At 46.1% G+C, this 11,839-nt stretch overlaps 1 protein-coding gene across 2 annotated transcripts in view; it reads left to right on the plus strand.

The window, feature by feature from the left end:
* NCR3LG1 (natural killer cell cytotoxicity receptor 3 ligand 1) overlaps positions 1-11,385 on the plus strand; it is a 39,105-nt gene extending 27,720 nt beyond the window's left edge. Inside the window, exons 4-6 of one of the 2 annotated variants that reach the window (XM_030828650.1) lie at positions 1,094-1,432; positions 2,960-3,057; positions 6,084-11,332. In XM_030828650.1, the coding sequence (XP_030684510.1) occupies positions 1,094-1,432; positions 2,960-3,057; positions 6,084-6,590 (944 nt within the window). In that variant the 3' untranslated portion in view covers positions 6,591-11,332. Of the gene's footprint in view, positions 1-1,093; positions 1,433-2,959; positions 3,058-6,083 lie in introns of both variants that reach the window. The other variant, XM_003254281.4, reaches the window with a different exon arrangement.
* The last annotated feature ends 454 nt before the right edge of the window (positions 11,386-11,839 follow it).

Raw genomic sequence — 11,839 nt, forward strand, 5'->3', positions numbered from 1 at the left:
TTCTTTCTCCAGTTTTCTGAGTGGCAGTTTGCCCTGTCACTTCAATTCTCTGAGGAATCTAAGAAAAGTTGTTGATTTTCAATTTGTTCAGCTTTTGTTCTTATTATAGGGTGGGAGTGATGACCTGTCATGTAAGAGGGAAACCTGGAAGTCAATAGTGGCTTTGGAAATGGCAGTTTATTTTTCCTTCACACTAATGTAGCCAGCCCAGGGCAGATATGGCAGCTAGCTCTGTGATCATCTGGGACCCATGATCCTTTTATCTTGTCACTCTGCCATCTTCAATATGTATAGTCCACCTTGTGTTTGTTTGGAAATGGCTTATCCATCTCCAGTCATCACATAGTATTCCAAACATTCTGCAGGAAATATGAAGGAGAGAGAGAGAGAGAGATAGTCTTTTAAGACATCCTTTTAATTTAAGGAAACTTCCTAGAAGTTGCTCTTGCCACTTTTGCTTAAATCCAGGCCTACTAGACCCCTGAGTTTGCATGGCCAAACATACCTGCAGCGGAGGTTGGGTGATACAGCTTTAATCTGGATATGTCATGGCCAGCTAAAAATGCACAGAATGGAAATTGAAGAGCAATTAGCAGTCTCTACCACAACAGTGTTCCAAGGCTTTCCTCAGATTATGAAAGGTGTCTGTGGCACAACACAGCTTAAGAAAACTCTGCTTTACAAAATTGCTCTGAGAGTTGTGGTCACAGCATGTCAACACCCAGTTGGCACCGGCACCAACATACCCAGAATATTTAGCCCAAGCTGACTTGCATTCAGTCACTCACGTGTGCTGAAGGCTTCGCGTGGCTCAGATGTCAGGCTGATAATAAGCTAATCCCTCCCTACCTTTAAGGAGTGCCTAGTCTGGTATTGTAAATCTCCAGCTCATTGCTGGACATGGTTGCAGCATTACCTGTGCCTTAGAGTCCCCATCTTTAAAAAGAGTAGGCAGCCTGTGTTTTTTGTCTTATCTGGCTACAGGAGCAGTGATGCATAGGTGTGAGGGTATGGTAGAAGCCAGTTAGCGTAAGGTGTGGCAGGGATAAAAGGGTGTTGGGCCCAACTCTGTATGATTTTTTTTCCCTGGCAGCTCCCCCAGTCAGCAGATTGTTTCCGGATCAAGCGGTGGTGAAAGAGAATGAGAGCAAATATATGTGTGAGTCAAGTGGGTTCTACCCAGAGGCTATTAATATAAAATGGATGAAGTGGACCCAGAAGTTTCCCCATCCCATAGAGATTTCTGAGGACATCATCACTGGTCCCACCATCAAGAATATGGATGGTACATTTAATGTCACTAGCCGCTTGAAGCTGAACTCCTCTCAGGAAGACCCTGGGACTGTCTACCAGTGTGTGGTATGGCATCAGTCCTCGCGTACCTCCTTGAGGAACAATTTTACCCTGACTGCTGCTCCGCACAATCTTTCTGGTAAGGGTCTTTCTGGATATTTCTTCTCTTCCTTGCCTTGAGGGACTATAACATAAGACTTATTCCCACACAGCCCAGGGTCTTAGCTGGGGACTGAAGGGGAAGGGGAGAAAGCTTGGACTGGAAGGACCAAGCTGGGGTCTGGCCTAGCTCAGCCCCAGAGTCAGCAGTCCAGCCTAGGTCCCTACACCTGGGCAGGTGATAGTCTAATAGGTGGAGAGTGGTGACCATAGTCATCAGGTGGAGCAGGGATACTTGTCAGCTCATGACAACTTCAGGATTTTGGATGGTCCATATGGGTTGAAATAGGAAACCTGCCAGCTGCTAGGGGAATGGGGACAGTATCCTACCCATGTTCCCTGAGGATAAGGGGCTATCAGGGGCCAGGGACCAGTCCTGCTAGCAGCCCTTCTAATCAGGCTCTAGGTCCACTGTAAACTGTTGGCTGGTAGAGGCTGAAACAGTAGTCTTGTCTTTTTTTTTTTTTTTTTTTTTTTGATACTGAGTTTCACTCTTATTGCCCAGGCTGGAGTGTAATGGTGTGATTTCAGCTCACCACAACCTCTGCCTCCCGTGTTCAAGTGATTCTCCTGCCTCAGCCTCCTGAGTAGCTGGTACTACAGGCATGCACCACCATGCACAGCTAATTTTGTATTTTTAGTAGAGTCGGGGTTTCTCCATGTTGGTCAGGCTGGTCTTGAACTCCTGACCTCAGGTGATCCACCCACCTTGGCCTCCCAAAGCGGTGGGGTTACAGGCATGAGCCACTGCACCCGGCCAGTAGTCTTGCTTATGGGCTGTGTCCCAAGATGGGGAGGCTACAGTAGAGTGGTTCTGCAAATGCTCAGTGCCTTCCCCATGCACACTGGATCCTTAAAACACAGTTCACGGCAGACCCACTCCTGCTGGTGGGGTGGGGCTTTTTGAGCTCATATGCCTTGGTCATAGCTCTGGTCTTGGGTAGGGGTGGCTCTGCTGGTAAAATGCATCTCCCTGGGGCTGAGAAGAGTAAGGAAGGCAGGGAGTGACTGGGGGCACTGAGGAATGTGGTCAGGCTATGCCAGATGGGGCCCAGGATGACCCTGGGGAGAGAGGAATTATTCTTGGAAGTGAGGACTAGGTGTGTGTGTGGGTGGTGTGTGCAGGGATGCAGGGAGGGTATGAGTGTCCCTGGGGAGTATGAAATGGAAATATACCTTGCATGTATGGTACGAGCGGTTGTCTAGGTGGTATGCACATAGGGATAGAAGATGGTGTCATATTACACAAGGTTTGAAGATGAGGGAAGCACAATTATGTGGTATGTGGTGTTCATCTTCCATATTTTTGGTAAGCACTACATACACTGTTCGATGTGTGGAGGTGTATGTGATAGGAAGGGAGACGCTGAGACATGTGGCAGAGGGCTGGTGGTTAAATCTCTGACAAGGAGGATGACACAACCACACAGATCCCAGCAGCAGTTGTGTGGTTTCTCTGGCCCTTGCCAGTAGGTTTCCTGTTAATGTTTTCCTTCTCTCTCTGCAGAACCTGAGAAGACAGATATCTTTTCCAGTCATTGGTGGTCTATTTCGTTCATTGGTGTTGGACTGATTTTATTAATTGTTCTGTTTCCTTGGAAAAAGGTAAGGGGCTCCAAAGCAAAGTTCAGCCTTGTGTCTTGAGCTAGTAAAAAGCTTTTAGAGCAGCTGCTGCCAACCTTACGAGCCTCAAGGGACAGGCCTGCTGGAAAGGACTTTGTCAGTCCCCCTTCACCATCAGGTGTTGGGAATGTTGGCTGTGTTCCAATCCAGTTTCCTATCACAGAGGACCTAGCTGTCACATGCCATCTGACCTCTGTATGGTGGTTTGTGACTCTGGGGTGATGTGTTGTAAAGCCTCCCTCTGTCTCTCCATACTAGGCAAGTATTACATCTCTGTGAATGAACCAGACTTCAGTGTTCAGACCAGGCCCTGAACTATGTGTGGGCTGCTTATTTTTCTCACACATTTAGAAACTATGGCTCAGAGAGGGGAATTCCCCATCTTTTATCTGGTCAGTAACCTACCACCAGATTTCATTAGTTTGACTAAGAATTTCTAACCCTCACTAGGTATTTCTAAACTAAAACATGTTTCTAAACATTTTTATCCCTGACTATGGCCCAAATAGTAAATAAAACAGCTCAAGCTTTAGAGGCCCAAGAGACCTGTGTAAATGTGTTGGTTAAAATAGTTTTAGATAATAAAAGGGCCCTCAATTATTTATGGGCCTGTCAAGGCAAAATCTGCACAACAGCTAGTACATCTCATTATAAATACTTGAGGAGAAGTGGAATAATCAATTAAGAAAAATGACTATCTAAAGTTGGCCATTTAGATTCATGAGACTTATTCCTGTTGGATCCAGGCCAATGAGAAAACTGGATAAAAAGTGGTTTTCAAATGTTTCTTGTGGTATCTGTGACTGTTGTCATATTTCTTGCCTTTCTCTGGCTCTGGTATTCAGGTGCTATTGAGAGAGGAGGAAGGAAGAAACTAGTCAGGCAGGCAGTTAGGGTGGGCCATCAGTCAAATTCCTTCAAACGAAAGAACAGCCTGAAAAATCAAACTGCAGGTAAGGGAACTTGTACAGGGGGGCTTGCCTGAAACATGCCCACAGCCACATAGATTAAAACAAGGCTACACAGGAGACTTGCCTAGATATGCCCACAATAGAAAATTCCATCCCCTGACACATGCCCAGTAAGGGGAACAAAGCCACATGGAGTAACTCAAGCTAAGGGCTTGCATGCACACTACGAGGATGGGGTGGAGCTACCAGAAATGTGTGCCTTATGCCTTTGTATTCAGCTGTGAAATGGCAACCCTCTTTTGGGCCCCCTCTCTGCAGTGGAGTGCTTTCTTCTTTTGCTTATTAAACTTTCACTTCAACTTCATCTTTGGGGTCCATGCTCCTTAATTTTCTTGGTCGCAAGACAAAGAACTTCAGGTGATACCTTGGGCAATGAGAGACCGCTACATTGTGGTGCATTGATGAGACTAACATTTTGGTGCATTGGCCAGGAAACATTGGAAGGGTGAGGAGGAAGCGGACCTCCAAACTCTTTACTTTCATTTCAGAGGCTTCTTGTCCTCAGATTTTTTCCTGAAGACTGAACAAAACACTGGGCCAGTTAAAAGCTCTTAGAGTGGCTGCCAACTGTATGAGACTTAAGAGACAGGCTTGCTGGAGAGGACTTTGTCAGTCCGCCTTCACCCTCAGTGTTGGGAATGTTGGCTGTGTTCCAATCCAGTTCCCTTTCACACAGGACTTAGCTGTCACATGGGCTAGAAGGAGGTCCTGGGGCAACTGAAGGTTTCTGTTTGAGGCTACTCCTCAGTGTTACCTGAAGGTCCCTGGACTAACTCCAGCCCCCGACAGCCCATCAGAGTGTTGGCACCAGGACTTCCAGACTTTTCTATTGCATTTTCTTCCTTGCTTTTCATGGCTACTATGTCTCCTATTCCTTCTTTGTATGCAATGTTATGGGTGTTTTTATGGCATGGGGAGATAATCCTGTTAAGCAAAGTCAGCAAGTGCCTTAGTAACCAGGAATGTAACTCAAATAATTTTTGTTTTTGTGATTTCCTTGAGACAGGGGGACTTCAAGATTTCAGCCTAAACTTTCACTTAGGGCCTTTGTGTCCCCCAGTTATAGACATTCATGGCACTGTGTAGGGGGATGTTTCACCCTGAGCAAATACCCTTTTCTCCATCGGGTTGTTTTTCCTCAATGTAAGAGCTCAGCATTGCCCAATGAATTTAAGCATTGCCTCTATGAGACAAACTAGTTTTTTTCTACTGGACAACATATTATGGGGACAGCCTATTAAGCCCCAAACCTCCCTTTCTGACCTCTGCTTGGAAAGAATTTGTCGAGTTTTTTTCCTAACATTTCAAACCCTACAGTGCCACCTAGTGGGATGGGATTTTTCTCGTGAGAAGCCTTGTCAGCCCTTTGCCCAAAACCTCTAGTTCCCTGATTCCTTTCCGTCTTATGTCCCTCTTTCAGTGATCAGGCCCCATACCCTATTTGTAAGCAGAAAAACTCCCCTTTCAACAGCCGGGAGGAAGCCACCCTGGCAAGACAGATTTTAGCCTCAGTGTTATCCCCATCGGAGGGAGAACAGCCATTCAATTTTTACATTCTTTTGAGGCATCTGTTCTGTACACAGCTACACTGGCATCTAAGTGAGAAAGGGATCTTATGTTTAGAAAACAATCGGTCTCATTCTCTAGGAATTCATAACTTTGCCTGGGTGGTAGTAAGAGGATGTAAGGATAGAGTTAAGATGTCCCCTTCCTTAAAGGGTCTTGCCCAAATTCAACTACTGCACAATCTCTCCCAGGGTTCTAGGGAATCTCAGGAGCCTTATGGGCCAAGTAGGTCTAGGAAACCAGCAGGGCGGAGAGCTAGGGCCTTGTGCAGGTGAGCACAAGCTAGCTCCTCCGGATTCACAGGTGAAGGTCATACTTGGATCCATGGGCAGCACCTATAATGGTCACCAGGAACCTGAGGAAATGGGAGGCAAGAGGAGAAGGAGGCCCTTTCTATTTTTCTCTCTGCCCTTGGTCACTCCAGAAGGACAAAGGAGACTAAGGGATGCCTTTTCTCTCCTCTTTTTCTAGATGTGTAACAAATCATCTTCAGCCTATACTCCTCTCAAGTGCATTCTGAAACACTGGAACTCCTTTGACACTCAGACTCTGAAGAAAGAGCACCTCGTATTCTTTTGCACTCAGGCATGGCCATCTTACCAGCTGCAGGATGGGGAGGCCTGGCCTCCTGAGGGAAGTATTAATATTAATACCATTCAACAATTAGATGTTTTCTGCAGACAGGAGGACAAATGGTCCGAGGTTCCTTATGTGCAAGCCTTCTTTGCCTTGCGAGACAACCCAGATCTTTGTCAGTGTTGTGGAATTGACCCTGCTCTCCTAACAGTTACATCAGGCAAGTCCATAGATGATAATTCCCCAAAGTCTGAGAAACAAACCCCTAGGGAACACTCGGATGCAGTTCCTGGATGCCCCAATCCTTCCTGTCCCCCTTATCTGGAACCTCCTCCAGCCACAACATCAACAACTCCAGTTCTACGCTCCCAACCCCCAACTTTACTGTTACCCCTACAGTAAATTCCTGATGGACGTGGTGGCACGAGGGTCCAAGTTCCCTTTTCATTACAGGACCTTGGGCAAATAAAGGGGGACCTGGGCAAGTTCTCTGATGACCTGATAGATATATAGTGGTTTTCCAAAACCTAACTCAGGTGTTTGACTTTACTTGGAGTGATGTTATCGTTGCTCTTAAACTCTAACTACTGCAGAGGAACAGGTAGCCCTACAGACAGCAGAAAAATTCAGAGATGAACAACATGTCTTCTATAGCCACTCAATAAGGAAAGAAGGTGAGAAAGAACCAGCATTCATATACCCAATAGGAAGGGAGGCAGTGCCCCTTGAACAACATAATCGGGACCCCAGTGGTACCTTAGATGAGTGGCAAAGAAAACATTTTCAAATGTGCTTATTAGAGTACTTACAGAGGACCAGAGCCAAGCTTCTTAATTACCCCAAACTCTCCATGATAGATCAAGAACTAGATGAAAATCCCTCAGCCTTTTTGGAACGGCTGAGAGAGGCTGTAGTGAAACACACTTCCCTGTCTCCTGTGAGGTATGTTTATACCTCACATAAATAATTCAATTGAGGGACAGCTGATTTTGAAAGACAAGTTTATTACTGAGACAGCCCCTGATATCAGAAGGAAGCTCTAGAGAAACAGGCCATGGGACCAGATAGCACCTTAGAAAACTTCCTGAAGGTAGCCACCTCAGTCTTTTATAATAGGGACCAGGAGGAGGCCCAGGAGAAGGAGAGGAAACACAAGAAAAAGGCAGAGACTCTGGTGGCCACTTTGTATAAAACCCAGTATCCCCAAGGTGCACCTGCTAGTTGCTGCCAATGTGGCAAACCAGGGCACTTCAAAAGGGTCTCCCAGGCAGCAAGAAGAAGCCACCTCAAGCCTGTCCAGTATACAGTGGGGACCACTGGAAGGCAGACTGTCCCGGGAGGCATAGGTCACTGAGTCCAGAGCCAGTCTCACAAATGGTCCAGCAGGACTGATGGGTCCTGGGGCTCAACTCCCTGGCTCCAGTGGCTCAGACTGCTGTTACTACCCAGGAGACCCAGGTGATTCTGGAGTTCAAAGGGAGGAAGGTAGACTTCTTTCTGGACGCTGGAGCCAGTCTTCTGTTTTCCTCTCCAATTCAGACCTTCATTCCTCCCATAGCACAACCATGATGGGCATCTCAGGAAAGACTTTAACTTGATATTTTTCTCAACCTATTAGCTGCAGTTGGAGGGACCTACTGTTTACACAGGCCTTTTTAGTCATGCCTGAAAGTCCCACTCCTTTATTAGGTAGAGATATTCCAGCACGTATAGGGGCCACCATCCTTATGGCTCCAGGACAAACTGCCTCCCCTTAGTGGAAACCAGTATTAACCCAGAGGTTTGGGCAACTCAGGGAAGAAGTGGCCAGACTATAGCCACTATACCAGTCTGGATCCACCTCAAGGATCCCACTTTTTTTCCTAACCAGAGACAATACCCCCTGAAGCCAGAAAGTAGAAAAGGGCTAGAAGCCAGCATTGATAACCTAAAGGCACAAGGCCTCTTTAGGCCTTGCAGTAGCCTTTGAAACACCCCAATATTAGGGGTGCAGAAATCCAATGAGGAATGGAGACTAGTTCAAGACCTCTGCCTTATTAATGAGTCTGTCCATCCAGTAGATCCCAGTCCCTATACTTTGCTAACTCAAATACCTGAGGGAACTAAATGGTTCACAGTTCTGGACCTAAAGGATGCCTTTCTCTATATACCTTTATACCCTGACTCCCAATACTTGTTTGCCTTTGAAGACCCCTCCAATCAAACCACCCAGTTAACCTGGACTGTACTGCCTCTGGGATTTAGAGATAGCCCCCACCTATTTGGGCAAGTATTGTCAAGAGATCTCTTTGAATTCTTCCATCCTCAGGTTAAAGTTTTACAATATGTAGATGACATTCTCCTCTGTGCCCTGACTGAGGAAGTTTCTTGAGAGGGCACTGAGGCTCTCCTTAATTTCCTAGCTGGAAAGGGATATAAGGCTTCAAAATCTAAGGCTCAGCTCTATCAGACTTTGGTAAAGTACCTAGGTCTGGTCTTGTCAGAAGGGAAAAAGAGCACTAGGTGAGGAGAGGATTAATCCCATTTCCTCCCTTCCTCTCCCCAGAACCCTCAAACAGCTGAGGGATGCTTGGGCATTATGGGTTTTTGTAGGTTTTGGATACCCAGGTATGATAAAATAGGTTGCCCTTTATATCACCTTATAAAAGAAATTCAAGTGGCTAAAACTCACTTCCTGACCTGGGAACCTGAAGGTCAAAAGGCCTTTAATCAGTTAAAACAAGCCTTGCTTAAAGCACCAGCCCCCAGTCTTTCCGTAGGGAAGACCTTTAATCTTTATGTATCATAAAGGAAAGGAATGGCCCTGGGAGGGAGTTTTAATTCAAGTTCAAGGCCCAGCTCAACAGCCAGTAGGTTACTTAAGTAGAGAGCTTGACTTGGAGGCTAAAGGATGGCCAGCTTGCCTCTGAGCAGTTGCAGTAGTGGCCCTGCTAGTCCCAGAGGCCACCAAGTTAACCCTGGGGAATAACCTGTTTATACCTCACATAAATAATGTGGCAGGCTTGCTGTCCTCTAAAGCAAGTCTCTGGCTAACAGACAGCTGCCTCCTCAAGTATCAGGCTTTGCTGCTAGAGGACTCTGCAGTGCAGTTAAAAACCTGTCCTTGCCTGATCCCAGACACTTTCCTCCCAGAGGAAACCGGAGAAACTGAACATAAATTGTGAACAGACTGTTGTACAACCTATGCTGCTAGGGAGGATCTCAAAGAAATTCCCCTAGAAAATCCAGACCAGACCCACTTTATGGATGGGAGCTCTTTTGTAGGACAGGGAGTCTGTAAAGTGGGATATGCAGTAGTCACCCTAAATAACATTATTGAAAATGTGCCTCTCTCACCAGGCACAAGGGCTTAATCAGCTGAGCTGATCCCTTTCACAAGAGCAGTTGAACTAAGCAAAGGAAAGACAGCTAACATTTATACTGACTCCAACTGTACCTTTCTAGTTCTCCTTGCCCATGCTGCCATCTGGAAGGAAAGGCACTTCCTCACCACTAATGGGTCTTCCATTAAATACCATCAAGACATCAACAGGCTATTATCCTCAGTGTTCCTCCCATGAGAATTAGTGGTCAGACATTGCAAAGGGCATCAGAAGGGGGTAGATGAAATAGCCAAAGGAAACAGGCTAGCAGACCAAAGAGCTAAGTCAGCAGTAAGAAGGCCCCCAAGGTCCCAATACACTTGAGACCCCTCTGATTTGGGAGGGCTACATAAGGGAAATAAAGCCTCAGTATTCTCCTACAGAGATAGAATGGGCCACCTCTCGAGGTATACTTTTCAACCCTCAGGATGGTTACAATCAGAAGATGGCAAATGCTAGCCTCCAGCCAATGTAAGGTTCTTAAAATGCTCCACTGAGCCTTTCACTTAGGAAAGCATAAGACATCAATGCGCCCAAAGATTGTTCTCAGGAGAAAATCTACTAAAAATGGTCAAATAGGTTGTTAATGCTTGTGAAACCCTCTTAAAAATAATCCCTTTAACAGATGGCTTCTTCCCCACCACACACAAAGGATGGGAAGTTACTCAGGGGAGGACTGGCAGGTAGACTTCACCCATATGCCCAAAATAAATGGCATTCAATATCTTTTGGTGTGGGTGGACACCTTCATTAACTGGGTAGAGGCATTCCCATGCCGAACAGAAAAGGCCTCTGAGGTGGTGAGAATACTAATTAGTTAAATAATTCCTCGCTTTGGGCTCCCTAAGTACTTCCAAAGCAACAATGGCCCCTCATTTAAAGCAGCCTCTACCCAGTGGGGCCGAGTCTGCTAGGACTTTTTATTGGGTTTAGTAATACGGCACACCCTTTAGCCCCTACAGTATCAGCCATGTCCCATTTATACAAGACTAATTGCTGGGTCTGTCCTGAGCGGTTTGCTCAGTTCGGTAACACTAAGGAACCTTTTGATGACCTGGTATTTACTGTCTTAGGATTCCCTTTGTTAGCTTTACCTTTAGCCATTAAAGATTTGTCAGGCATAAATGGAACATGGTATGGGAACACTTTCAACTGAGTAACTAACTCCTCCCAGGAAAGCATTTCCTCCCTGGTGCCAGAAAACACTTTCCCCAAAGATAAGCTTCACACCCTCAGGCTAGGAAAAGTTGGCGGGGTAATAGCAAATGCCTCCTCCTGTTTTAAAAGCAGAGGAAAAGGACCATACCTGGGAGATCTCAAATATTGTAACACCATACTTGTAATTGCTGAAAGCTCGGAGGTTTGGAGAAAAAGACATAATAAGGATGATCTAAGACAATTGGAAGCCATATGGAGGGGAGGCTTTCAGAATTCAGCCTCTCCTCCTGGTTGGAAATCCTGCTGGGAATGGCATGGTAACCACCCTGACACATGGCACTATAATGTAAAAAACAACATATGGGCCTTCCCAGACATGCACCCTCATGGAATTCCAGACCCCCTGTATGATGCTTAGTAGTAGTGGCCTGCAAATCTGTGGGTGAACAGAACAGGAGACTTCTGGACTGACAGCCCCTGTTACAAGGGGGCATTATCTGAGATATTGGCCAGGACGTATTGTGTCCCTGGTCTTTTGAAACTCCATTTGTCGGCCAGGTGCAGTGGCTTACGCCTGTAATCCCAGCACTTTGGGAGGCTGAGGTGGGTAGATGATGAAGTCAGGAGTTCCAGACTAGCCTGGACAATATGGTGAAACCCCGTCTGTACTAATAATACAAAAAAAAAAAAATAGCCAAGCGTGGTGGTGCACGCCTGTAATCCCAGCTACTTGGTAGGCTGAGGCAGGAGAATCGCTTGAACCCGGGAGGCAGAGGTTGCAGTGAGCCGAGACTGTGTCACTGCACTCCAGCCTGGGCAATGGAGTAAGATTCCATCTCAAAACAAACAAACAAACAAACAAACAAACAAACAAAACAACAACAAGAAACAAAAACAAAAAAACTCAATTTATCAGGTGGACCCTTCTCATTTAGCATGTAAAATTCCAAATGGCATCGTGAGTGACTATCCTGAGTATAGATATCCCCATCCCAAAGATGTTCCTATTATATGCAAGAGGGGGAAGCTTCTAAGATATGAGAAAGATCTGCCTGTGTCTCTCACAAGCTACAACTTAGAACTGGCCCTTCAGGGGACAGGGCTTTATTTCCTTTGTGGCTCCTGGCTACA

This window comes from Nomascus leucogenys, chromosome 15 (genome assembly GCF_006542625.1).
Source record: "Nomascus leucogenys isolate Asia chromosome 15, Asia_NLE_v1, whole genome shotgun sequence".
Classification (NCBI taxonomy): domain Eukaryota; kingdom Metazoa; phylum Chordata; class Mammalia; order Primates; family Hylobatidae; genus Nomascus; species Nomascus leucogenys.